The 27,934-nt window shown below is 40.9% G+C and overlaps 1 protein-coding gene across 1 annotated transcript; it reads left to right on the plus strand.

Annotated features, from left to right (window-relative positions):
- The first annotated feature begins 1,018 nt into the window (after positions 1-1,018).
- On the plus strand, positions 1,019-27,934 carry CNN3 (calponin 3). The gene is made up of 7 exons (XM_081026776.1): positions 1,019-1,799; positions 22,127-22,248; positions 22,455-22,521; positions 23,442-23,579; positions 23,948-24,064; positions 25,684-25,830; positions 27,073-27,934. Exons 1-7 carry the CDS (start codon positions 1,743-1,745, stop codon positions 27,412-27,414), a joined length of 990 nt encoding a protein of 329 aa, XP_080882902.1. The 5' UTR covers positions 1,019-1,742; the 3' UTR covers positions 27,415-27,934.

Here is a 27,934-nt window from a genome sequence, read left to right on the forward strand (position 1 = left end):
ATCTTCACTGTGAAGTAGCACTCTGTCAGGCTTAGATAGCAGCAGGAGAGCTTTATGTGTGGGACATGTGACAGAACTGTGATTTGTACTTCAAACCTGGCCATTTCCCACACTCCGTAGTTCCAAAGAAACATGGGTGAGGTCTTGTCATGATGTGTAGCCACTATCACGCTAGCAAACAAACAGCCCAAACTGCTTGCCACTAACCATGGGTCAATTATGTCATTATTGTGTAGGAAGAATGACCTAATTATCATCACTATCTCCTGACTAAATTAGCAAATCACATAAATAACTTTCCTCCCTATTAGCTTCCTCCACCTTTCCACCCCACAGTCATTCCAAAGTCCTTGAAAAGTTAATAGCAGTTTTATTCATTTTCTTCTAAAGTTGCCTTATTCATTTCTGTTCCAGGATGGCTCAACTATGGTTAGATGTTTGGCTTCTCACAAGCAGGTGGCCACACACCTGGTTCCATAGGCTCGTCTGGCACAGTAGCTGGTATTTAGTCAACAAAACCTCATACTAGAATCTCAGGGATTAGAACATGTCCTAGGTGAGCCCCAGGAAGCAATGGCAAGAGGCAAAGCTTTGGATGGGGTCAGACCTAGGCCAGGGAACATAATTCTCTGATTCAACTTTCTCACCTCCACAACGGATATGGTGTATGCCTACTAGTTGTTTGGGATAATGATAATGTTTGGAAGACATCTACCGCTGTGCCAGGCGCTCAGGTGAGTAAAGAAAGTTCTATTCCCTTCCTCCTCTCTATTAAAATTACTTCTTTGAGATCAGAGGGAAGAGTGGTGAGTAGGAAGCTGCTTCTGGCTTTAAGGGTCTTTATACAAAAGTGTCCTGATTAAAAGACGCCTCCAGATTTAAAATAAAAGAAAGAAAGAAAAAGAAGCCGAGCCACCTGGGTTTTGGTCTAGCCGAATTCCTGGTGAAGATGCTTCTAAAAAGCTGTTGGTGCGAATCCAAAAAAGGACTGGAAATCTCCAGCTTTGCCGTAAGCCTCGACTGTTCCCGTGGCGGCAGCAGGGTAGAGGTCAGATCAACAGGTGTGGGAGGCGGCGAGGTACCGGAGGAGAAAGCAGGGGTCGGAGAAGGGGCCCCCTTTCTCGGGCATCCCGGCTCCAAGGCTGCGCCCCGGGTTTTCTGCAGCGGGTGGAGGGGCCCGGCCCTCCCTCTGGGCTCGCTGGGGACGTGGCAGACGGAGGCTGCAGGTCAACACACGGCTAGCCCTGGTAGTGCGACCCTTCCCCCCCCTGCCCCGGACGCAGCAGCGGAGGCCTGGAAGTTGACGGGAATTCCAGGCTACCGGGAAACCCCCAGGGGCTCCCAGTCAGTGCGCTGGCCTGCCCCGCCCGGAGGAGGGGCCACCTCGCGGCAGCCTCGGTGGCGTGAGCGCAGGGCTGGGGCCTGGGCCCCGCGGGGAGGGAGCGCACCGCCCCTAGCCCGCGAGGCGGGAGCAAGCAGCCCTCCATTGGTCGGGCTGGCGGGCCAATCCCCAAAGGCCGCGGGCGGAGGTGGGGGCAGTGCGTGCGGGACTCCGGAGCCGACCCGAGGCTTTGCGGGACCTAGTCGGATCCAGCCTCTGAGGCACCGCCAGCGCTCCTCCGACGCCCAGGGGAGCGACTTTCGAGCCTCTGGCGCTTCGGCCATTTCTCGGGGCCAGGAGCGGGGAAGCCGAGTGGGAGAACCCCCGAGCCGAGCGCAGCCTCTTCCCGCAGCCGATCACCATGACCCACTTCAATAAGGGCCCTTCCTACGGGCTTTCGGCCGAAGTCAAGAATAAGGTGCGCCCGGGCTCGGGTGGGGTCCCTGCGACTGGGCGGCGCCGGGCCGCGCCACCTCCCGCGCGCCTCGGCTTGCTGTCTTTGCGGAGCGGAGGCGTCGGGGCTGCGGAGAGTGGCTGCGCGTCCGTATCCTATCCGGGGCTGGAGGCGCAGTCCCTGGGCGCTCTCCTGGCTTTGTTCCCGCGCCGGGGGCCGAACGAGCGGCGGGCGGGGGCTCCCCAGCTCCTGGAATCGCGCCGCGCGGGCCTGGGGGCACGGGAGCCGGTCGTGGCTGCAGGACGCGGCCCTCCGGGCAGGGGGCACTCCTGCACGGTCACTCGCTCTTAGGTGGGGCCGGTCCGAACGGGTAGGGACCCCGAGAGCAGCGCCGGCCGGGGCTACTGCCGACCCAGCTTCCTCTCCCATCCCGATCCCCGGGTCGAATGCAGCTTCAAGCAAAGTTAGGCGGTTACGTGGCCAACGAGGGGGCCCCCATTGTTCCTTGCCTCTTCCCGGGGCCCGTCTCCTCGACCCCGGGGACCATTCCCAGTTTTCCGAATCTCGGTGCCTTGGGGCGAATTGCCGTTTCTGTGGGAAACCGAGACAAAGCCCGAGAGCACCGCTTTGGAGTGATATCAGCTAGAGATTTGAGGTTTTTTTATGAAACCCTGAGAAATTTGTATACATGAGGCTCTAACGGTATCAAGGGTGTCTTCGTGGATTTCTTTTGTTCAGAGTTAATTTGTGGAGGCGTGTTGTAGTTTAGAGTGATCTGGCTTCGGGCGCGCTCAGAGTTGCTATTTTGCCTAGCAGAAGAATGCGTCGGGTTTATCTTGGGACTTTGGGTCTGGGAAAGAGATGAGAGGCGCCCCCCTCCCCAAATCCTCTCCTTCCTTCCTCCCTCCCTACATTCCAAGTCCATGACATCAAGGGTTTCTGGGGGGAGAGACCAGCCAATCGGCGCGGAACTGCGCACAGAACGCTCATTGTCTCCTTTCTGCTGTTCGGTCAAAGCGCCACAAAGGAAAGCCGCTGTGTTTTAATTCCCATTCGCCTCCCGGGAGCCGCTGCCCGTTGGGATGGCCACCGCATCTAGAGTACCCTGGCATTGTGGGAGCTGTAGCATCCCAGTGTTGGGGGTGGGGGGGTGCTCGGTCTGTAGCGCGTTATGCAGTGAGGAGGCACACCCTTGTCAAACCCCAAGGAAGAATTGTGGCTCTTCTCATCCCCTGTTACAATCTACGCCTCATATATAATTCAGTTCTTAATAAATTCTGAGCAATCTTTGAAATAAGGAGTTGATTTTAGTCCATATCTCTAAAATTGAAATGTTTAGGTCCTTTATTTTGTCTTGTGCATGGCCCTTACTCGAAAAGTTTTATGTTTTTTTGTGTGTTTTTTTATAGTTGACTACAAACCTCACCCACTGAAAAACTTGCAAAATAGTGTTCTTTTCTTTCCAAGATTTACACACGGAGCTTTAAGAATCTTTTCGGAGGAATCTGCATCCCCACACTGTTGAATGTGATACCCTGGCCTGGCTTGTACACATTAATTTTAATTCACTCTTGTGATTCTTGGCTGGCCTTAGTCTACTCTCTACCTTTTGCATTGTAAATGAGGCACTGATAACTTTGGCAGTCCTTCAAGTGACTAGCTTCTCTTAGATGTTAATATCCATATTAACTTCTTTTTGTTGACTAATAAAGCAGCTTGTGCCCTTTTCCTACTTATTATTGAGCAGACTGAAGGGAAGGCATAGACTGAAGCTAGACCACTATTAGACTTTTTTAAAATAGTAAAACTTCAGTGTTCTGAAACATTGGAAAGTTAGCTGTAACTATGGTTTTATCCCTTTAAGCACCAAACCCCTTTTTAAAATAACCCTTTTCATTTACATGGTCCTTTCATACAGTATCCTTTCATAGGAAGTCTTTTGATCTCAACAGCCCTGTGAGGTGAGGACTATCCAATATCATTTACAAATCAGAAGGGTGTGATTTGCCCATGATTGTAGAAGAAACTTGAAATATTATAAGAATTTTAATTCTAAGAGTGTGTCTTAGTTTAGTGAAGTACTCAAGGATCATTATTGTCTGCCACCCACACCCATTTTTGCTGCCCACCTGTCACCTCTTGACATCATGATTACTCCTGTAATTCTGTTTTAATCTGTTCTGGGCTTGGGAATTACATATCCATGCTTGCTGGGCCTTTGTATGAGTGCTTGCATTTCCACTCAGGGCTCAGAACCACCTGATGAGTGAGTATATGGAACAGGATCCTTGCTTGGTTTGGACACCTTTCAAGTCCTTCCTGCTTTTTCTTTATGTATTACATAACAGATTAAGTCACTTAAATGTAAGAATATTTGTTTATCCTTGAAACCTAATTTGACAGAGTGGAAAAAGCATAAGTATCCTGAGGAGGCAATGTGGAATGGACCTTGGAGTCAAGCAGACGTGGGTTTCTAGTCCCCATCTGCTACTTACTGCCTTGTATGGTGTTGGGCAAGGTATTTAATATCTCTGTTCTAGTTTCTTAATCAGTAAGATGGGCGGGGGGATAATAATTACTACCCCTAAACTCTATGTTGTTGAGATGTGTCTGGCTTGTATTAAGTACTCAATGAACTTACGTTGTAGCTGTTGGTACTTCTTAGACTTGTATATCCTTGCCTGTTAAGTAATTCTATTTCTATTAAATAAACCTTTGGTCTTTCATTTTTGATCTGTGAAAGCGGTTCATCAATGAATTGAGAAAGCCTTTGATCTTAGGTACTTTTAGTAAAATTTCAGGGAAATATCTATAAACTTAAGATACTTGTTTGACAAGATGATAATACTTGGTAGAATATACTTTTTCTTTTTTTAATGGGCAAGGAAGTATTTGAAACCGCCTTAAAAAATAGAATCCTTCAGCCTGGAATATGAACGACGTCTCTTTCATAACAAAAGGATCAATAACTTACAATCTACAAAGGTCATAATAGAGTAGAGAGTCAGGGAAAATACAGAAGCTGATATAGGTTGTTTGGTGAGGAATGGAAACCTAAAGTAATAAAGTCCAACACGTATATACAGACCCTTGACTGCATTTTGGAGATGAGAATGTAAGGGGAAACATCTCTGTGCCTTATAAGCGGTGAGAAAATGAGAGGTCCTGAGGGGAAGGAAGCACAGGCTTTCCTGATACTTGGCTCTGAACACAATACTGGAGACGGGGTAGTTTTCTGTAAAGCTGAGGACGCAGTGAAGCATGTCCTGGAGCAGATGCTTCAGGGAGCTTTTCTTATAGGTCTCTGGGAAACTAGGAGAAGTGGGTTGTTAGGGAGCAGTGGGTGGAGCTGAGATGACCTGACCTTGGTATGTTTTCTGGGAGGGAATACTAAGCATGGAATTGGCATGCACAATCTAACAGTTTTCTGTACCCATGGAATGTCTAATTGAAGCAAAGTAGCTCTGAGCTCACAGAATCTGCTTGGTTTCAAAATGGTATCACTCAACAGCTAAAAACCTTTTTGGGTCCAGTATCCCATGAGGCCCCTCTGGCCTTCCTGCTCAGTTCCATTTAATCAAGCAGTTGATCCTAGGGTGCCCCCAATCAGAGTAACTCCAGGATGACTGTGGACTCCAGCTGTAAATCGTACCCTAAGGTGGTCTGCCTTGTTTTGCAGCTAGAACACCAGAATCATGGTAAAAATGTATAGATTGGTTTAGCTTATCTTTTTTTTTTTTTCACTTTGCAGTTCAGAAATAGGTTTTTAATTCAAAACTTTTTGTTTATTGTCTTTTTGCACCAGGATCTCGCTCTTTTTCACTGATGAGATACGTAAGATCTATAGTTTGGAATAGAACTTGACACATAGCATATGCTCAATAATGTTTGTGGATTTAATGAATCGATCCATCAGCAATAGATTTTACTATCTTTAGAAATTAACGGTTTGAGTAGTCTATGTAAAGGAATTCTGTAGTGCAAGTGAGATGTTTTTGAAGGACAAGGTGACTTTTATAGATTTTTTTTCAGCAGTTTCTCTTATTAGTAATATTACATTGAAAAGTTATTACTAACATAATTCTTTCTTTGTTGCTGAGATTCTTTCTTAGACTACCAAATTAGGGAGGAGCAGTAGAGGTCCCCCCTTGACCAAAAAGGATAGAGAAGATAAAGAAAATACATTTTACTGAATTGAGAAGAGGTGCCATGCTGTTTCTTTAAAATGCTCATATTTATCTACTCTGGAGCATTAGTAAGTATTATTATCAAGCTCCCTATCCTGTGACCTACAGCTACATACTGTTTGGAAATTGTACTATTTGCCTCTATTCATTCTTTTAGATTTCAAAAATAATCTTAACAATGAAGACCTTTTTTCAACCAGAGGTATATCCTTTTTTCCTCCTATGCCTTTTTCCCTTCCAGATGGAGTCATGAGGATTAATGAGTGTTTTTACTTAACAATGTATCATGAAGCACAATTAATATTAATCTGTAACGTTAAAACACACACACACACACACACACACAATTGTATGGTTTTGGTTTTTCAGTCGTTATCGTTATATCTAGTAGAGTGAGAGCATGCTTTATTTCCCTTCTCAGTATGACTAGGTCATGGAAGGGAGTTTGTCCTTCAAACTTTTTGGCACATTTCCTTTTATTCTAGGCATTAGGCTTCTACAACATATATACTACGTGCTCTGGTTCTTTTTTAACTCTGAACTCATAGCCATCGTGGACTCTTTAACTGTTACTCATATATACTGTGCTCAGGTTTTTAAGAATTTCTTGAGCCTGGGGTAGATCAACGTTGTTTGTAGGGCCTGAAATTTATACAATTTTGGGGTCATCATTACAAAAAGATACAAAAATGTCTTGCAAATTTTATAAAAACATGACCATGGGAATCATTGTGAACATGAAGATGTTTGGTAGGTCTCCTCCAGGTTCTTAGTGAGAAAGTGGAGCCTAATGGCCAAGAACATGAACCATGGAGACTGGGTTGGAATTTTGGTTCTGGCTCTTAATCTAATTTGGGGCAAGTAACCTGTGTATGTCTCATCTGTAAAATGAGGCTATGGTTATACCCACCGTTATAGTGTTGTTGGGAGACATAAATAAGACAGACAATCCATGTGAAGTGTTTAAAATAATGCCTGGAACTAAGAGTACACACACATTATGTAAAGTTTTATTTGTTGGCTGGTTCTCTGCTGGGTAGATTCAGTCCTGTGTTCTCCTGAGCTTTCTTTATCTTCTAGATAAAGGAAGATTATCTCCAGGAATTGGATATTCGTGCATGAATCTGTTTCTATCTGAATGAGGCTTCGGCAGACAAGGAACCATGATGCCCAAGCTGTACCACTCTATTTCACTTCTGTCAGGGCTGTGACCTGCCCCCAGAGTCCCTATCCACAACTCTTCCCCAGCAGCCTGTGATGTTTTCCCTCAGTGAAATCCCAGGGTGTTTAACCCTGTTCTCATTCTGCTCCACACTGCCCTCGGGGCCAGGACTTCTGTGTAGAGCTAGAGGCCTTTATTTCTGGTCATGGTATTATTTGGCTTTTTCTTCCTAAAAGATCGATTTCTGTTAAACAAGATACAACTTTCATTTCTTGGTTTCAGAGAGGGCTCGTATTTCTCCACAGTGACTGATAAACATATTTACCTTCTAGTGCTTAAGCCTTGCTTGTTACTGGAGGCTCCTGTGTGAAGCGAGTCCATGAGTTGACAGGACTAATTCCTAGTTTTCCCCACGTGGTAGGAAGGGAACTTCTTCAACATTTTCTTTCTGCCCCCAGGACCAGGAAGCTTCAGGATGTGAGGGGACTGACTGTTGGGTGGGTACATCAGCAGTGGGAAGGCCAAGGCATTGGGGATATGAGTGTGGGGTAAAGAGAAGGTCCTTTGGGCTTAGAAGTACTCTTCTGGGTAAGTCAAAACCTAAGTATTGATGGTTGTTTTCCTTTCTTCCTCATCAAATTGTCCAAGGGATCCTAGATGCTGAGTGGCTAGATGGGGCTGGCTGTGATATCATTGTTGTTTCGTCTCCTCCCCTTCTCATATGTTTGCATGCTGATCTTTCTTCTTTACCCCAAGCATCTCAGCCTGCTTAGTGCTGCAGAAAGCTCCACAGATGGATAGAGTGTGTGCCTTATTGTTGCAGCATTCCCTCCCTCCTTTTGTTTCACGTGGGAGGAAATAGGAGAGGAAATAATCAATACCATGTGTTGTAAGTCTCTTATAATTCAAACATGTGAGTCTACTTTGAATGCAAAAATAGCAACAACAATCATACTTCTAATATAAAGATTATACATATATTAATCATACTGTGAGCTTGTCAGGCCCTTGGTCCTTCTTAGCAACTGAGCTGGGATCCTAGGGCTGCTTTTCAGAGTCCATGGGTGGACAGATCCTTCCCCTGATGGGCCCATTCTCTGCTCCAAAGACTAACATGCATTTGTCTCTGCTTTTTCCTTACCTTTCTTCAAAGACTTGGATGTTGCATAATTCCCTGTCCCTCCACCGCCAACCCAAGGCCACACACACACACACACACACACACACACACACACACACAGGCATGTGCTTTGCCAGCCAAGCTTTCATGTCCCATTTTCCTCCTCTGGGCTTGATTTTGAAATTTTCTTTTTCTTCTTCAGTGACAGCTCTGCCGTTGACACCCTTTCCTGCAGCCTGTCTTATAGCACCTTCTAAAACATGCATGAGGCAGGCAGCTACTTTTTATAGGGGTGAGTAGAAGAGTTAAAGTGTTTTAATTGAGACATCTCTGCCAAGGGTCTTATGAACTTCTGAACCATGCTGGTAGTGCTCTTTGAGGCTGCAGATTCCCGGAGGGGCTGGTTTGAATCCATACTCTCTCCAACTCCACAGCTTACTCACAGCGCATCAGTGATAGAGTGATGGTGGTGGTGGTTGCTTCTAGACGCACTGTCACTTCTCCATGAGTTGAAAGGACTTTGTGTTAAGGCAGAGTGTATGCCACCACCCTACTCTGTTGTTGTTAGTCCTTTTCCTACTCACAGTTGGAACTCACAGTTCCAAGCATAGTTAGTTACCTGTGCCCTAGACTGTGGTCCTCATAGAGTCTCTCTCAGCTGGGTCAGGAGGGCGGGTGTGGGAGAACGTCCAGTGGTGCGGAACACTTAGGCTCGGAAGCCAGACCTCGGTCCAAATCCCTGCCGAGCCCTTTGGACAAGTCATCTCTGCATGAAGACAGTACATCTACCTTGGGGTGCCATCTTCCTTGCCTCTGAGAACCTCTTCTCTTTTTTATCCTTATTTTGTGAGTGAAATATTTGTTGTGAAGAATGCATACAGTACCAAGACATTAAAATAAAAAAGCGAAAATATCCTGTAACCCTTATCTCAACCACTTGTACAACTTTGAACTTCTACATTTTAGAAAATGAATTATAGTCTATTGTATGGATTTCCATTATTCGTTCATTACTGTCCTACTGGTGGATATTTCCTTAAAAAGTACTTGTGTGGAAAAGTGTATAACTTTTGACCTAACATTTACATGTGTTATAGGTATTACCAAATAGCTCTAAAAAAAGTCAGTTTATACTCCCCACCAATGGTACACAAAAGAAGGAAGATCTCTTGATGTTAAGACAAGACTGTATCAGAGCACCTTTGTCAAAATTCAGGTCAATTGCTTTAGCTCTTTATTATCAAGTCTTGAGTCACTGACACATGTGACCATTTCTCTGTCCATCACTCCCACCAGACTCCAGTGGGAGTTGCCAGTGAGATAAGGCTAAGGAATGGGAGGGCATCTCTTTTGCAAATTATTTGATAATATAAATCATTTTTTAAATAGAAAGCTTAAGCAGCATCAAAATGATCTCTTATCAAAATGGCTATTAAATAGTGTCAAGTAATAGGTTTTCATGATATATTGAATTCAAAAGAGTATTTAGTATCTGGACAAGAATGGCCAGCAAAGCATAGGTAGAAGGACAAGGATTGACATTTGTTGAGCTCTTAAGATTTATATCAATTAAGTTACTGATTCTTCCCAACAACCCTCTAATGTAAGTGCTATTGATGATCTCTGACTTAAAGGAAACTGAAGGGTGATAGAGATGGGATTCCATTTCCAGAGCCCCTGCTCCTAAACATTTTAATTTGAGGCCAGAACTCAGGAGGATTGGTGTCTTTCAAGGGGAAGTGGAGAAGGCAGACCAAAGAGGAAAGCTCTAGCCTGGTACCACTGAACAAAAAGCCAGAGGAAGAGAGACTGAAGGGGCCTCCAAGAGTGCTGCAGAGAGGACAGCAGGGGGACTGGAAACAGACCACTGCATTTGGCTATTGAGAAGTCACTGGTGTACTTTGAATGATCATATTCAGAAATTTCCCAGGGGGTGGAGGTTGGTAAGAAGGAGCACTAAGTTAGGAAATGGAGAGGTTTGTCATGAAATCAAAGAGAAACAGGACTGTGTTTGAGGCTGGCCACATGTTCGATCAATCAAAGATGCTCGTTTCAGATAAGACGGGGTGGTTTGTGCCCATCGATGAACCAAATAAAGGGAAGGTCTTGATATGCATGGTGGGTGGGGGCAAAGTAGCAGGGGGACAAGGGTTCCCAAAGCAAGCTAGAAAGGAGAAAGGAAAAGGGCCAGTAAAACACAGAACCTGATGGATAAGACATCTCCTGTTCCATTGCGATTGTTGTATTCCTCTTGCCACAGAGCCACTGGTGTAGGCAGCGGGGACTGGAGGAGATGGTCCAGGCAAGGCCTTCATGTGGAGCACACATTTGATTGGCTGCTTCTCTCTGCTGAGTCCCCTCCTCTGCAGCCTGCGTGCTTCTCTGTCCTCACCCTTTGGCCCTTGATCTAGAAGGGATGCCAAGTTGCGTTTATTTTGCTCCTTGTGCAGGGGGTCTTTAACCAGCCTTCATTCCAGTCTCCAGGAGACCTTTGTGTTGGGGTGCAGCACCCTGCTGGAGAACGCAGCGCTCTTTCTCCCTCCTTTTCTGTGCTCGGGTTGCCTTATAGTCAGGGAAGTGTTTACTGTCAAGGTGTGGAGGGTGCCTTGTGCAGGCTTTTTTTTTCCCTGTTTTAGGACATCTGTCAATCTGTAACTTGATTATTTCCTTCTTCGTCTTGATGTATAAGAGCCTTTGTATAAAGCATGTCTTTGGTGGTATTTGTGTAGGACTTGGTAGATTGTAGGTGTTTGAACCTTACGCCTGACTTCACCTTTTTTCACACTCTCCATTAAAACCGAATAAACCAAAACTGTTTTTACCTAATTAGGTCTCAAAAAGTGAGTATCATATATCTTTGCATGTATATGAGGTACAATATAATTTTTTTTGAAAAAGAGCAAATGGGAAATTACATCTTAATTTAATGGAATTTCATACCTAATTTTTACTTGGGAGTAAAACTCAGTTGCACAGTGAATGTATCTGTAAGACTCCTGTGAAATCTTTTCAGCCAGCATCTGTCCTATGTTTAAAACAATGCGTTCCCACTCTGTGCTTCACTGGTTGTGTAAAGCCACCTCTCAAATGGCAGATTCCACAGTAGTGAGCGGGAAAAGCATTCACGATCTGGATCCAGACCTGGGTCCCCAAGAGGAACTCCCAGTTTACTAAAAGCTGACTGAAATGCTGGGATCTGTTTCTCCTTGGCTTCCTCTCTGCCTTGTCCCATCAGTAGCTCAGAGTATAGGAGCAGAGTATGATTTGACTCAGTTTTGGGGTAGGTGGCTGGGAGCACTCGGATGAATGTGGTCAGTGGACAGTTTCCCAAGTTGACAGAGATGAGCTACAATTTCTACTTGAGACAGTACAGGTGGATTTCATGCCTCAGGTCATAATGGACTGAGACTCATCCTATGAGGCGAACTTGCTAAATAGTTGACAAGGAGTGAGTACACATTCCAAAGCTACGGAAAATTACTACCATGATATCCCTTGTAACTATGGGAAAAGACAAAACCCCTTTTTGCTATTCATGTGTCCAACTCAAGGTTATTTAGGAGGCACCAAGAGAGCTGCTGAGGAGGTGCAGATGCTCGAAAACTTGATACCTGCAAATACTGTGATGAGTAAGGTACAGGCCCTTCAGAATTCTAGAGGTGAGAGGTCTGTTTTAATTTATTTTACCTGGGGCTTCAGTTAAGATCCTCTTTCAGCAATCTTTCTACAGTAACATCAAGTTCAAGACCCAGTGGACTCCTCTGGAATAAGAGCATGTTGTCTAGCCAGCCTTCTTATGGGCCTCCTTCCCAGCTATGCTTCATTGACACTCACGTGCTGGCTTTCCATTCCTCCATGTCTCTTGTCCATCTCGTGAGAATTTACGGGTTTATCTTGGTCTTTCCTTTGACATTCAGAATCAGTCAACTCCCTCGTCTATATGGCTTCATGGAAATAGTTAGATGGTATTTCTCCTGCCCCCAAAGTCCCTTCTAGGTCGTATATAGCCACTCCTGGCTAACCGAGTCTCTCCCAGTAGGCTGTCTGATTTTTCTGATCTTTTCCCTACCCAGTTGCTCCTTCTAGAAACTGATTTCAGTGCTCTCTTTCGAAGTGTGGCACCCAGAATTGATCATGCCACAGATGCAGTGTAACCCACCAGGGTACAGTGGGATTATTAACTACCTCCTGTATTTGACTACAAAGCCCTAACTCATTGTTTTGATCAATGCAGTCACTTGGTCAGGCAGACAAGGCACCTCCCCGTCAAAGGAGGATTCTAAGCATTGTTTTGGCAAGTTGATTTTCCCTGTCTGTAGTAGGGGTGATGTTTCATTTAAGTAATCCTTTCCTTGGTTACCTCAGGAGGCTGTTGCGATCAAACAAATATGACGAGCAATAGTATTTTATAGAGAATTGTACGCCTGTGCAGACCATAGTAGCATTAGCTCTTTTAGACTCACTGAGTAAACATTACAATTTAGCTCTAGAACTTTGGGGCAGGATTTTGCATGTATGTTGAATAATTTATTAAGCTGTTGTCTTTCTGAATCCAAATTTTGTTTCTTTTTAAACTATCTGAATTTTACTTTCTATAAGTTTAATAAGTATGCCAAGTATTTTCCAAATCGTTAAGTTACCCAAACAGAAGAGAACAGATCTAAATCTCAGCCTTCGGGTACATCACCAGGGGCTCCTCCTGTGTTGACGTCGGTCAGCACAGTGGGCATGGTTGTTCCTTCTGACCAGGCCCCACTTCTAGGATTACTCAGCTGGACTTCAGGAGGCCCGTGGACATAAGGGACCTTTATCACAAAGTAAAACAAAACGTCCCTAGCGATCCATCTAAGATTACTAGATGGGTAGATCAAGGAGATGCGATGCTTGTGCAAGTCAACAGCATTCAAATGCAGATGCCTCCCTAACAAGGGACGTCTGTAAATCTGGCGTTTTCCTCATCTAGTAATGCTGTCAGTGGATGACAAATCATTTGAGAACCCACTGTGTGTCCAGTATGGGCTCTAGAGGTACAAAGACCAATGAAGCCTGTCCTGCCCTCAAGAAGACATAGGCAGGTGTTCTTAGATATGCCCTGCGTACCTATGCTGGCCCAAGTGCCTGCTTACCCTCGAAGGCCCTGTTACTACTGTTTGTCAAGATTTCTCACAGTGAGCTGTTAAATATGCACATCTTTGTTAATCATTATTCTGAGTCTAGATCCTTCTGGGAATTCAGTCTCTATCCTTATTCCCTCCTTGTTTAAATTAGAACTTTCAAAATCCACTTTTAACTCTGTATATCCTAAATTTTGTTGTCCGAAGGTCATTTTCTAGGTAGAGAAGACAAAATTGACATTCTGTTGGTTCCACATGTTTCTGTTTGTTAGTTGTACTATTTACTTTAGGTACTGGACCAACTCCTCCTAAGTTATTTTTAAAGCTTTAATTTTTTTTGAGTTTCACAGTATTCGTATATTGAGTCATAATGTCTTTGTATTTATTTGAATATATATATATATATATATATATATATATATATATATTTGGAGGGGAAAAAATTGTGCTGGTACCACATGCTAGTACCTTGATCGGAAGATCTGCCTGTACCTCTGAAAGAAGGGCTCAATTTGAGCCTAAAATGCTCTTATCTGGCATACCTATTTACCTGAGGCAAATGTGATTTTTCATAGTTTTGAATGTATTGTGTTGGAGGATGGTCAAGAAACTTCCTCCCACCTTCTAAGTTCTGTCTGGGCTAATAAATTAACATGAGACAGAGTAACAGGAGAAAATGCCCAGAATTAATTACGTATGTGCATATGGGGATTCCATAAGAATATGAGACCTAAGGATGTATTGGGCAGTTGAGACTAATATGCCATATTAAGCTAAGGAAAAGGGCAGAAGGCAAAGCAAATGTTTGGTAGATAAAGTTTGCTGGGCCAGCTTTAACAGTGGGACACAGAGAGGACTTTGATAAAGTAGGCCTTGCTAGGTTCCTCCCTGTCTATCACACTTACTTCACATTAAACTAGTTATCTAAGATGATAACTCCCCTCCTGGAGAAGGTTATCTTTTAGGCAGTTAGGGGGAGAGTCAAAGGTTTTTTTTCCTGAATCTTGTTTCTTAAAAATAACCAGCTTAAAATATTATGCCAAAAGGCATATTTTGGGATGAGAAAGTCTGCTTCCCCTCAGTAGTTATTCCCCATCAAATTTTTAGCAAGTTTATGCCATAGAGGGAGTCTCAGATTCTATAATGATCTGAGGAAGGCATGCAATCTACGATGACATCATTGTCACAAATAGAAAGTTTCTAGAATTCTAGATTGTTTGTAGAATTCCATCCCCCTGCCCCCCGTAAGATACAAACCTGCTTTTAAAAAAGTTTCTTCATCTTTTTTATCAGCAATAATGTGGGAGGAAAATGAGAATTTGGGGTGCAAATACAGTCCAAGTAGAGAGAAGAGCAGAGACAGAGATAGGAACAAGTATGGAGATGACAGTGATGGGAGGGACAGTCGTGATAGAGTGGTGATGGGCAGTAACTGAGATGATCCTGTCTACAGTGGGACTTTCTTTTTAAATGTAGACAATAAGCTAAACTATTAAACTATTGTGACAATAAACTGTTTGTGACAGTTTCAGTGGGGTTCAGTGAATAGAAAGCTTTGTATCTCTACTCAAGCTGATATAGAGTGTATTAATTCTGACATGTGTCAGGTATTTAGACTGGCGGCTTTGCCTATGGCATGGGTTTCATGTCACAGTGACCCTGGAAGGAAGGAGACTGACTATCTGCGAGAAATGGGGTCACCAGGGTTAAGTTACTTAGGTCAGTTACTTGAGAACACAGTTTTTGGAAGTTTTTGAAAGTTTGATATCAAAGCATGTGATCACTAGTCTGTTGTATTCCCAACATGAAAACTTAAAACACTTGCAAAGGTATCGACATGCTTGGAGGCTCCATAGTGGGGTTTAAGGTGGGTGAAAAATGCCTGTTCCTTATCTTGCACTAGGAATCAAAGTGGCAAGTGATAAAGAGAAGGAGGGGAAGAGGCATCTTGATATTTCAGATGGAAATTTCCTATTTTTCTATTTCCTATCTTTCTGTTCTCCCTTTATTTTCAATACCCTACTTTATTTTTTTGGCAAATGTCTTAACACACCTTATTTAATCTTTGTGTCTTTCCACTGGAATGTAAGCTTTTAAGGCAGAGATTTTGTGCTTGAACCTTGCATGGTACAGAGTAGCCATTTGAAGGACAGAAAGAAGGAGTGATGGAGAAAGCAACTGAAGGAGGAGTCCAGGACACATAGGAACATTTCAGAGAGGGAAGCTAATGTTGAATGTGATTTTACATGGAGGGCTTGGGGTAATACTGGATTGTCCTGGTGGTCAAAACAGGGAGACTGGTGAGAATTGAGAGTTCAGGCATGACTGAAATTTGGAGAACACTGTTGTAACCACCAGAGATGGTAACCTGGAATTGTCTGCTTGCAGGTTTTATCAAGTATTGTGATGAGAATATATTGTAAGAGGGAATATATGGGAAAAGACATGTCTCCATTGTTTAGTAGATTCTCAAATATTCCTGGGTGTAAGCGGGCCCATGAGACAGTTCTTGGGCACATATATTACCACTCTGTCTCATGCCAGGTACACCCTGTGTTTTTACTAAATTTCACGTTGGCTGATGCTCCCTGCTTATGCTGAGAAGCCCTGTAAAACAGTGCAGGGGCCGCACTTGGATCAGTTGTTGGGATGGTTTTGGAAGCTTGGTTTCCCTCATTACTCTGTACCCCTGGTAGGGATTGAGAGGGAGACTTCACCGACCTCATTGCCTGGGAAGGGCTTAGGCCTTGGGACTTGTGTTTTGAAGGGGATTGAATTCTAGTGCTGCTTTAGACATGATTCACTGTTAGCAGGTAGGAGCTTACCTCTTAGAGGGGAGTAGGACTTGGGGGAGCGGTGTGAAGAGAGATCTGTTCTTTTTACTCTGTCTCAGTGTTTCTCGACTGTTTTCATCATCATTTTCCCAGAGTCTTTGTAGATGTTTTTCCTGATTACTTCCCAACCTCCATAAAATTAAATACAAAGGAGTCGAGTTTGTTGGAGAGGGTCACAAATTATTGTAGTATCTAAGGTTGTCCCCTCCTTGGGGAACAGTATCACCCCCATTGAGAATGCATGCTCTACATACCATTTACCTTTTTTTTTTTTTTTAATAAGTGTTATTTTAGAAATCCAAAAGAAGGTCACTAGCTAGAGAGGACGGAGCTGCCTTTGAACCTGAAGGTGACTCCAGACTGGTGCTCTGAGCTGTTCTGCTGAGAGAACTGTAGGAAGAGCAGAAGGCTGAAGCCACCCTGGGCCTGAGCTCAAGAGAAGGAAGACAGGAGCCTCTAAGGACGCCAGGGGTGGGAGCAGAACAGGAGCACAGAAGGGAGGATGATCAACTGGACTGAATGCCCCAGAGGCTTTTTTTCATTTTTATTTTTATTTGCCCTTTTTTATTAATTAAATTTATTGGTTAGTAACATTATGTAAGTTTCAGGTGTATAATTCTATAATATATCATCTGTGTATTGCATTGTATCCTCACCAACCAAAGTCTAGTCTCCTTCGGTCACCATATATTTGACCCCCTTTACCCTGGTCAGCCTCCCCTCTCCCCCCTTCCCCTCTGGTAACCACCATACTGTTGTGTGTGTCTGAGTTTGTTCATTTATTGCTTTCTATTTTATATCCCACATGGGAGTGAAATCATATGGTTCTTGCCCTTTTCCGTCTGACTTATTTCACTTAGAATGATATTTTCAAGATCCATCCTTGGTTGTTGCAAATGGCATATTCTTTGCCTTTGCTTTTTGATTTTGTGTTTGGCAAGGGGGATGCTGGTGAGCTATAGTGAGAAGCCTCCAGCTGGTGCTCTCCTCTGTGCAGAAGTCTTTTGCAAGTGTGCCTTGACTGGGAAGGGTGGAGAGGCACTGCTTTTAGGGAATCTGGGTGTTTAGGAAAGGAGGCACGGGCTTTGAGGAAAGGGGCTACCGTGGACTGGAGAGAACCAGGCAGGAACTCTGAAAGTCGCTGGGGAAGGTCAAATAAATCTTGAAGAAGAGTAAAGAAAATGATGTTTATAAACAACTTGGAAGAGTGATTTCTAAACAAATTAGAGTAAAATTTCCTTGAGGTGTTAATGAGAAAATTAATTTAAGCTAACTTTCTTGTTGGAAGAAAGTAAATGTCAGCATTTTCTGCTTCATGTTCAGAAATTAAAGCTTTTTAGATGAAAACAGTGAATAAACTTTGTGTCAAAGTTTACTTTTTATTTTTATATTAATTGCTCTCAGTCCTTGGATTTTAAGATATGTATATCAAACAGTTCAAAAATAACCTCTGTAGTTAGAGATATTATGTATCATTTGTTTGGGTTGTGTTCTGATATATTATACTTTTAAAAGAAACACTTAAGATTTCTGTGTCCTGTGGAACTAAGCTAAGAGGCAATTTGGAATTGATTTTTTTTCCCCTAGACAGTTTTTTTTTTCATTTTAAACTTTTTTTAAAAAGAAGTACATATTTGGAAATAGTGAGTTTTAGTTAGCTGGCTTGACTGCAGAAAGCTCACTTATTTAAAAAATATTAGCAGTATTTGAGTAGGAAAACCCTAAGGCAAAACCAACAGTGACATCACATGGAGCATACCTAGTTTTCATTTTAGTTTACCACTTGGGACCTTGAGCTTTGTATGTATGTGCTTATGAATTTTTTCTGTGCATGTGCTATTACATTAAGTCTCAGAGACAAAGTCACCTGTCCAGAGCCCCAACCCTGTAAACTAACTAGTCAGTGGTAGAGTCATGCTTGAGCCATGTTCATCTGACTTCAGTCCTTGATTTTTCTCTCATCACTCCCTTGACGAGAACAGTCAACAGAGAAAAGGAAATTTCCTCTCTGATGTTCCTACTGCGATAGTTCAAGTTTGATCTGTAGCCACTTTGTGGTTCGGGCATGGTGTTGGATCTTTCAGACACTTTTTGAACAATGGAAACATAAATATGCTTCTATAGTTTTTTGTTTAAATAATTGGTCTCATTTGGTTAACAATTACCACTACCACCCCACAAAACACCCAAAAGCCCTCCAACATAACTTCCATCTCTACATTGGAAAAAGTGGAGAGATAGAGTTTTATTACAATTTTTGCTGATTGACTAAATTGTTTAGACAGCTTTGAATGAGAAGAGACCTAGTGTACTCATTGAATTCAGCTTTCCTTTTTTTTTTTTTTACAATGTCCACTATATTTATTCCATACTTTGGTTGTCCGACATCTACACACCATTTTTCACATTCATTTATTTAAAAATTCCACTTGCCAAACAACAATGTGTGCTTAATTAAATCCATATTTACCTCCTACCCACAGAGGCATAATTCTCTGTTCTATTTAGTGCATCGTTGGATGTGTGGATAGTGCTTTTCCCCTCTCGTATAATGACTTTGTCCTCTAATGAGAAACTCAATGGAAAATGTATTCATATGAACCTCTGTATAAAATGGTGTGGATGAAAATAAAAGAAAAATTTATGCACATGCTTAGATATACATACATACACATTTACTATAAAGATGGGGATGTAAGTATAGGCTATGGTTTTCGTGTATTTATATACCATCTGAGAATGGTTTTCATGAACTACAATGTGATAACCCACTCCATATTTTCTGTGGTTTTAGCCAGTGTATCAGATGATTCTGTAGGATCTTCACTTAGTAACAAGGAAGACCCAACTTTGATTTCAAGGACTTTGTTCTTTCCATCGGTATTGTTTTTGATGGTCTTCCATAACAGTACTGTTGACATGACAGGAAAAGAAGGCATATCAGCAGCCCCTGGGTTTAGTCAGGACTCATGACGCTATCTTGTAGCTTTAACTTTGTTTTTTCTTAAAATACAGAGCCAATAATCCCAAGTAAAAACCTAACTCATTTATTACCTCTTTACCTAAAACATTTGGATTAATGCTCAGCTTCCCACTCAGTGGCCTTATTCATTTTCCCCATGTGCAAATATTGTTATTCGAAGAATCTAAATTTCTAAACAAAGAACAGGAAACTATTTTTTAGAAGAAATTGAAAACTATTATTAGAGCATAATTAAATCAGCAACATTTCTCATTGTGTGCTTATTATATGTTCCAATACATATGAGTATGTATGCCTCTCATTTTTTTCTACTTTTTTTAACATCTTTAAAATTAGTTTCAAGTATACAAAACAACATAATGATTAGACATTTATACCCTTCAGAAAATGATAATCCCACTAAATCTGCTACCAATCTAACACTGTACATAGCTATTATAAAAATTGACGTATTCCCTATGCTGTACTTTACATCCCATGACTATATATATATATATATATACATACACACACACACATATATATATATTACATGTATATAATTATAGTTGACATTCAATATTTTATATTAGTTTCAGGTGGTTAGGCATTTATATAATTTATGAAGTGATCCCCCCCAATAAGTCCAGCACCCATCTGGCACCCTACATAGTCTTTAGAACATTAATTATATTCCTCATAATGTATTTCACATCCCTGTAACTATTTTGTAACTACCAATGTATACTTCCTAATCCCTACACCTTTCTCATCCGTCCCCCAAACCTCCTCGCATCTAGCAACCATCATTTTTTTCTCTGTATCTCTGATAATAATCTGTTGTTTGCTCATTTATTCTGTTCTTTAGATTCCACATATAAGTGAGATCATATTGTATTTGTCTTTCTCAGTCTGACTTATTTCATGTAGCATAATGTCCTCTAGGTCCATCCATGTTGCAGCAGCTTTCCTTTTATATAGACAGTAAATGGATCAGAAGTTAAGATGAATTAACAAATGGCCCATAACAAGATGGGTGGAGCTAGGCTCAGAGCCAAGGCAGACACTCCACACACATACCCTAGCATGTCAGTTTTGTTTTTAGGTTTATTGAAATGCATCTCATAGTTTGAAAGTGCTTCACTTTTGAAAACAATTCAACTTAGAGGTTGCTTTCCATAGTTCATGCAGAAGGAGTACTAATTTCTCCTCTCTCTTTTGCCTGTTTCTTTCTATGCATTACCCGCTCCCAATTTTTTTATATAGAATTTCTTCCAGCCACTTATAATAAGACTCAAGTGTGAAAATATAATCAAGTATTAAATCTTTTTCCACCAACTTATTCCATTTTCTAAAGGTGCCATATGTGAACACATGTGTTTGATATGTTGGGAGATGTATTATCTAAGAATACTTATCGCAGGTATAACAGGAATAGTAGCTCCTTCTTGCTTCCAGAGGCCGATGCGTCCCTGTGGCAAAACCTTCCAGCACCACTATGTCCTCCATCCCTGTTGCCACGTCTGATGCCCTTGAAACCCAGGTTGGCAGGAAACCAGAATAGATGTGTGATTTTTAGGGGACAGAGATACGAGGGGCAGAAAATCACCAGACATTAGGTGCTAGCTTTATTTACATTGTGCCTAAACTTATCTTTTATTAAGCTAACCTCCAGGCCAAAATTTGGTCTAGGAAACATTGCACAGTGTTAGTTAATAATATGAGCTCAGTGAATTTCCATTTGTAATCCTGGTTAAGTAAATCTACAATGTAAACGAATTATCCATTCTGTGCCGTGATGAAGACTGCTGTCTCCCTAAATGACACAGTCATTGGTGAGATCGCTCCCCCCAGGGGGAGAGGGTTCCCCCGACTGACGTAGAGTAGAGCCTGAAGGACTTCTCCACGCATGACGAAAATGTCATCATTCCACTTCGTTTCTTTTCAGTAATTAAACTAAACCTTTCTACGTTTATTTCCATTTCCAAGAGTGTTGTAACTGCCAAGCTCATCATAGTCTCCACCGGCTGCGTGATGTTGGCGTTTTCACCTGTGCTAATGAGAAGGAAAATGACACACAAACTTTCCTTTCTCCCAGCTGTGTTCTTCGCTTTAATAACTCTGAGGGACCTGCTTCTTTAAGGACCCGAATACAAGAACAAGCTGAAGAACTTGAATATATGATTTTTAACCATCTTTTGTATAAATTTTATTGCCTTTTTAAAAAAACAGGTTTATGGTCTGAAGGTATGAAGGGATCTTTCAAAACCTGTGGTAGTTTTAGCATGTACAATAATAGTATAGCATCTATGTCAGTAAATTGCCTTCATTGTAGAATTTTGTAAGTAAAGAGTTACATTTTCTTTTAGTTTTATTAAATGTTTGGAAGTCAGGTACTAAGGGTCCAAAAGTAACTCTGAGTAGTCTAACAGGATATAGACAACATAAACAGAGTTGTAGAATAATTAGAGAGAGAGAGAGAGAGAGAAGCCCAATAGAAGGCATAGAAACACCAGAGTTTTCCAGACAACAGTGCTGTTGGATTGATAACGCCTTGGCCACTTGCAATACTATATAAAATGGTTGAATGCATCAGAACCCTATCATCCTCTTTCTTGGAATGTGGTAAATAGTGATTTAATCTTTAAAGTTTATGGCTGGTGTGGTGCCATATTGTAATATGCTATTAACCCTTTTCACTTCCTTTATCTCGATCCATATTATTCGATCCATATTATTTTCTCAGTCCCAGCTTCTCTCCACATGCTGTTCAAATTTTATGTAACATTGACTTAACCAAAAACATTTTTATTAGTTACTGAAGCTTTACTAGTGGGTTAGGTTAGCTAATGTACTCCAGTGAGTGTAATTTACTGCGTGTCACAGCTGTGGTCCTAATGGATCACAGAGCAAGTTGTAAGTCAGGAGTTTCTGATGATTTAGTGAAAATTCTCAAGTTACTTGTGTTTCAGATTGCTTCCAAGTATGATCATCAAGCAGAAGAAGATCTTCGCAATTGGATAGAAGAAGTGACCGGCATGAGCATTGGCACCAACTTTCAGCTGGGCTTAAAAGATGGCATAATCCTCTGCGAGTAAGTTTTGACTCTGATTTGGCCATTTCTGTTCTTCTAGTCTTTCTATAAGCTGCTGTCTTGCCTTGCTTCCCAGTCCAGGGTGTGAAACCTTGATATTCTACAAATGTACATCCTTTACTGACATGAAAGGAACCGACTTTACATACCAATCCTCATTATTGTATGACCAATAAGTAAGGTGTTTGTTACACTTTTCTTTTCAGACTCATAAACAAGCTACAGCCAGGCTCCGTGAAGAAGGTCAATGAGTCCTCGTTAAACTGGCCTCAGGTAACAGCCAAACAAGCAACCTCTTGTTTTAGTTGGTTAATCTTTATGCAGTGAAAACTTGATTACCATTTTAAAATAGACAGTTTAGCAGAAATTTGTGCACATGGCTATGTTTTACCATGTTATTTTTAATGTTTCCATAATTACTTAGAATTAGTTCTATGATTATTAGATGTTTAACCTAGAATTTTTCTTATATTTAGTGTGTCTCATCTCAGGGGATTTGATAGCTTATACAGAGAAATACAATCTAGAACATAAGAAGGACAAAAGAAGGAAAAAGCAAGGAATTTAACATAACTAATGGCTGACTGTAGAACACAGTATTAAGCATAGTCTTAGTTTATGAATATGTATAATTAAAGTAAAATTGCATAATTTAGTCTTGAGTATGTATTTCGAGATAGAATAAGCATTTAGTAACCACAAATTTACTTTTAAATTAAAATTAAAACATAATAAATTATTTTTTTAATACTAAAGATTTTTTATTAAGCATTGTGAGTTGCCTTACAGCAATTCATTCTTGCACAATCCATGAGTTAGGGCAAAACTCCCTTCAATTTACAGTAGGATCCTACTCAAATCTTTCAGGGAGGGATTGGGGAATTATATCTCATTTCTGATTACTAATGTGACACAGAATTCTTAAAAGCATGTAAGGAAGAACTTGCCTTTGAGGAAATGAAAAAATTTTACTGCTTAAAAATACTATTAAGACCATTATGTGACCCAATATGAAGTACTCTTTTTACTGTTTTCTTTTTCCAGAGTGAGCTGTACTTAGTATGTATGGTCAAGAGTCCTTGACCGGTACCTTTCTGCCTAGAGTCTTGTATTGAACCATGAGGATGTAGAAGTCTTAGATAATATGAATGTCACTATTTACCTCCAAAAATTATGACTCTTTTTCTTTATAGTTGGAGAACATTGGCAACTTTATTAAAGCTATTCAGGCTTATGGTATGAAGCCACATGACATATTTGAAGCAAATGATCTTTTTGAGAATGGAAACATGACGCAGGTTCAGACTACACTGGTGGCTCTAGCAGGTCTGGTACGTATATGCCTTTAATGGCTCGTTAAAAAATTCTCACCACGTTGATGAATTATCTCTTTGCTCTCCCGTGGGAGTTCAGACTAGGCAGGGAGAAGCCCATCTCTTTCATAATTATTAGCTTTGTGGAAAGGCTACTGACATCAGCTGCCTCATACAAGAGAGCTTAATTAGAATACTCACATTTTAGAGGTACAGTGTATTACTGAATGGTCTTAAATAAGTTTTTAACCCCTAGTTTGGATCATATCTAATGAAGCCTTCATCCATGGGCTATATCATTTCTTTGTTGCTACTTCTGTAAAATTCTGTTGGCAAAATCTTCATTTAATTGTTTCTTTTCAGTAAGTGTGCATATTTCTGTCTAGGCTAAAACAAAAGGCTTCCACACAACCATTGACATTGGAGTTAAGTATGCAGAAAAACAAACAAGACGTTTTGATGAAGGAAAATTAAAAGCTGGCCAAAGTGTAATTGGTTTGCAGGTAAATAATGTGATATTGCTTAATCAGTTATTCTATATCATTAATTCTCACCATGCAAAGTGTCTCTTATAAGTAATAGATAAGACTATAATGTAGGTTTTTGGAGGTAAATATGTGGTTTTTACAATGTATGTCCAATTAAAGCTCATGAGATTATGATGATTTTAGGAGAAACTTAGGCACGCCATCTGGCTTGACAGGAAATGATTTCCCCCCTATTATTTTTAGTCAATAAATGTTATTGACTAAATGAGGCAGTTTTTACAAAACCTCAATGCCAAAGTCATTTATTTAAACTAAGAAAGCACTATACACGCACTATTTTCTTTCCTTTCACGTTATTCCCCTGAAAAGTGTCACAAAAACACCATTGCTAAATGCCCAATATGCTATTGTCTTTATTATCTGACACCTGCTTGATACAGTGCCCCTCTGTCTTTGCTGAGTCTGTGTGAGATGGATTTATTTTTATACAGTACAAAATTGTATCAGTGTTAAGAAATTGGAAAGTTGAATTTCCAGATAGTAGTCAGTTGGTTAAATTATGATAACTCTAAAAAGAACTAGTAATATAAAAATGATAGACAAGAATTCAAAGATTAAGGAAAATAAATCAGGTAATAAAATTCTATGGTCAGTGTTACCACAATTTTGTTTAAAAGATGCATGTGCATTTTTTATGTATATGTATATATTTATATGCATGTGTATTTATAGATACATACATAGACACATAAGGTAAAACTAGAAGGATACATACAAATGCTTACAGTGAATATCTGGGTGGTGGGATTATAGTGATTCCCCCTTGTTTTTTGCTTATATATACTTTCTGAATCTTCTCCAATGAACATGTTTTACTTTTAGTAATAAATTTTTCCTGTAATCTTTTTAAGGAAAAAAGACCAACAGTAGAAACGTGTCCCCAACCAGTAGAACAAGGTGTACTGACTGGTTGTGAAGCCATATTACCCTCAGTGAGGAAGGGAAGTTAATTATTGTTCCTCTGAACTTGGTTGAGTTCACATTCTTCGTTCTGTGTCTGACTCTGTCCAGTGACATGAGTTGGAGGAATAAAATGGGATTCTTTTACCATGAAAATGTGGATGATTTTGATGAAGCTTAAAGAAGCCCCTGTTAAGTTTCCCGAGAAGACATCTAGCATTTGCTACCATATTTTAAGCAAAACATACCTAGAGTAGAAAAGCATGTTGCCTGGCTTCTGTTCTTTTAAGTGGTTGAAGCAGGCACCCCTTAACTTGGTTGTCTATGCTACAGAGAATAAGGGGGAAGAGTAACAGAGGAAATTAATTATCCATAATTCAGCCACTGTAATAACTTTTTGTGTCTGTCCATCCCTTCCTGTTGTGCATGTTGTTATACTGTTAATTATGAAGTTTTTATATCCAATGAATCGTTTGAAATTCTTCTTTTTAAGATGAGCACCTTGAACTTTGTGCAAGCATGGAGGAGACTTTGTATCTAGTTGACCACAGCTTCAGCACAGGAAGGGACTTAATCGTGCCACTTCCATCTTTTAAGAAGAACAAAGTTTTCTCTGTCTCGTATATCTTGCTAATTTCTGGTAATAGTGCTAATTTTATTTCTTAACTTAAAAGATGGGAACCAACAAATGCGCCAGTCAAGCAGGTATGACAGCCTATGGGACCAGGAGGCATCTTTATGATCCCAAAATGCAAACTGACAAACCTTTTGACCAGACCACGATTAGTCTGCAGATGGGCACCAACAAAGGAGCCAGCCAGGTAAGTAATCCCTTTTTATACTTGCAGCAAAACATACAAAAGGGCTATTTCAGTGAGCACTTACGTTACTCTTATTAATTAAGTTCAAAGTAGGTATATTTTGTGTGGTATATTTAGAGTATATTCCTTAGGAAAGGAGGTTTTGCTGAGAAAGCAAAAGAATGAAAGGACCTTTTCTGTAGCAGTGCAAGTATGGTGTATGTTCATGGCTTTTGTTAGCAGTTAGAACAGCTGGCCTTTCTACCCAACCAGAAGAAAAAAGAAATGTTTATTACAGTGTTCTTGCTCCAAATCCAAGTGAATTGTTCATTCTAATGCTTCTGACTTTTATTTTTAAAGGAACTCTTAATTAACTTGGTAGGTAAAATTATTATCTGGTGTCCTACTAAGAAGTGTTTTTAGCTAGCATTCCTATTAAATGTGTGGATGTGAGTACAACAGATGGAAATGCAGGTGGTGAAAATGCCAATATTTGAACACCATACAAGATGGAATTATTTCCTTGTTGACTGACCATCAGCACCTCATAAGGAGGTTCCCAGACCCATTGGTGGACAGACAGGTCTCATATCTAACCAGTGTGTGCTTGTTTTTAATGACCCCAAGAGGAGATTTGGTGTTGTTCACCCTTTATGGGACACGTCCTCCCACGTGTGGCATTGTATCTCTCATAGCTGCCACTCAAGTTTGCTTTTTTACTGACTTAAATGTGGAAGTGTGTGCCTGACACCAATGGAGAAATGAAGTATGAATTATTGTACTCTGAAAAGGAGGTGAGTGGCTGTTCTGAAGAAATGGCTCTTCTGTGTCTCAGCCTTTTGAAATTGGTAACCCAGCTCCTGTATATGATCATAATAGACATTCAAATGTAACTTTCAGGTGTGCCAGCATGACGCTTTGTTTGTACATTTTTTATGTTTAATCCTCCTTTAAATCCAAAGTAGGTGGTATTGCCTCCATTTTACCTATGCAAAACCTAAAACTAAAAGTAACTTGCTTGAGGCACATGGCAGTTCTCTAGCAGAGCAAGGATTTGAAGGCAGGGCAACCTAGTTCAAAAGCCAATGAATATTGCTTTGTAAGAGAGATTCACCATCAGGATATTTTGGTAAGCTAGCTTTACGCCTGAACCAAAGGAAAGTTATTATATTAGTGTTCACATTCAATGTAATTTCATCATTTATAAAATATTCAGAAGAGTAGATTTTAGCTGCTCTTTTAATTTTTATACTCTGCTTCTAGGCGGGGATGTTGGCACCCGGTACTAGAAGAGACATCTACGATCAGAAGCTAACCTTACAACCAGTGGACAACTCAACAATTTCTCTACAGATGGGTACCAACAAAGTCGCTTCCCAGAAAGGAATGAGTGTGTATGGGCTCGGGCGGCAAGTATATGATCCCAAATACTGTGCTGCTCCAACAGAACCTGTCATTCACAACGGAAGCCAAGGAACAGGAACAAATGGGTCAGAAATCAGTGATAGCGATTATCAGGCAGAATACCCAGATGAGTATCATGGCGAGTACCAAGATGACTACCCCAGAGATTACCAATATGGTGACCAAGGCATTGATTATTAGATTCACAGAGAGGAGCTCAGTATTTAGCCCATTGTTTTTATTCAGTGAGAACCAAGCTAGCCTTGAGTAATTTTTATCTTGTCTTCCTAAAACACTATTATGCTTATTGTACCTAAAACAAATATTGCCTTACATACATTCCTTTTTCCTTTTTCTGCCTCTTCCCTAAATAGTTGCCTTTTAGTGCTGTAATGGTTAAATTCCTACAGCATAACCAATAACTCGCATATGAAGTAAAAAGGAATACTGTGAAAGGGGAGTACTCTTGTACAGCCAATTCTTTTATTACAGATCTATGCATTTTTACAATCTTCTACTTAAACTGGTGTTTTCAAATAATAGGAAGCTTTTTTTTTTGTTTTACAGTTTAGTGTCTGGTTTCTATGTGGAAGACTAAACTCATGCTTATAGCTAAGGTGGTGTTTGCCAGCTAAACTTAAGATGCAGCATTTTAGAAATTTACACATCAATGTTTCTACAGTATTTGCTAATTTTTAAATAAAATCATGATCCGTGTGCA

This window comes from Rhinolophus hipposideros, assembly GCF_964194185.1.
Source record: "Rhinolophus hipposideros genome assembly, chromosome: 19".
Lineage (NCBI taxonomy): Eukaryota > Metazoa > Chordata > Mammalia > Chiroptera > Rhinolophidae > Rhinolophus > Rhinolophus hipposideros.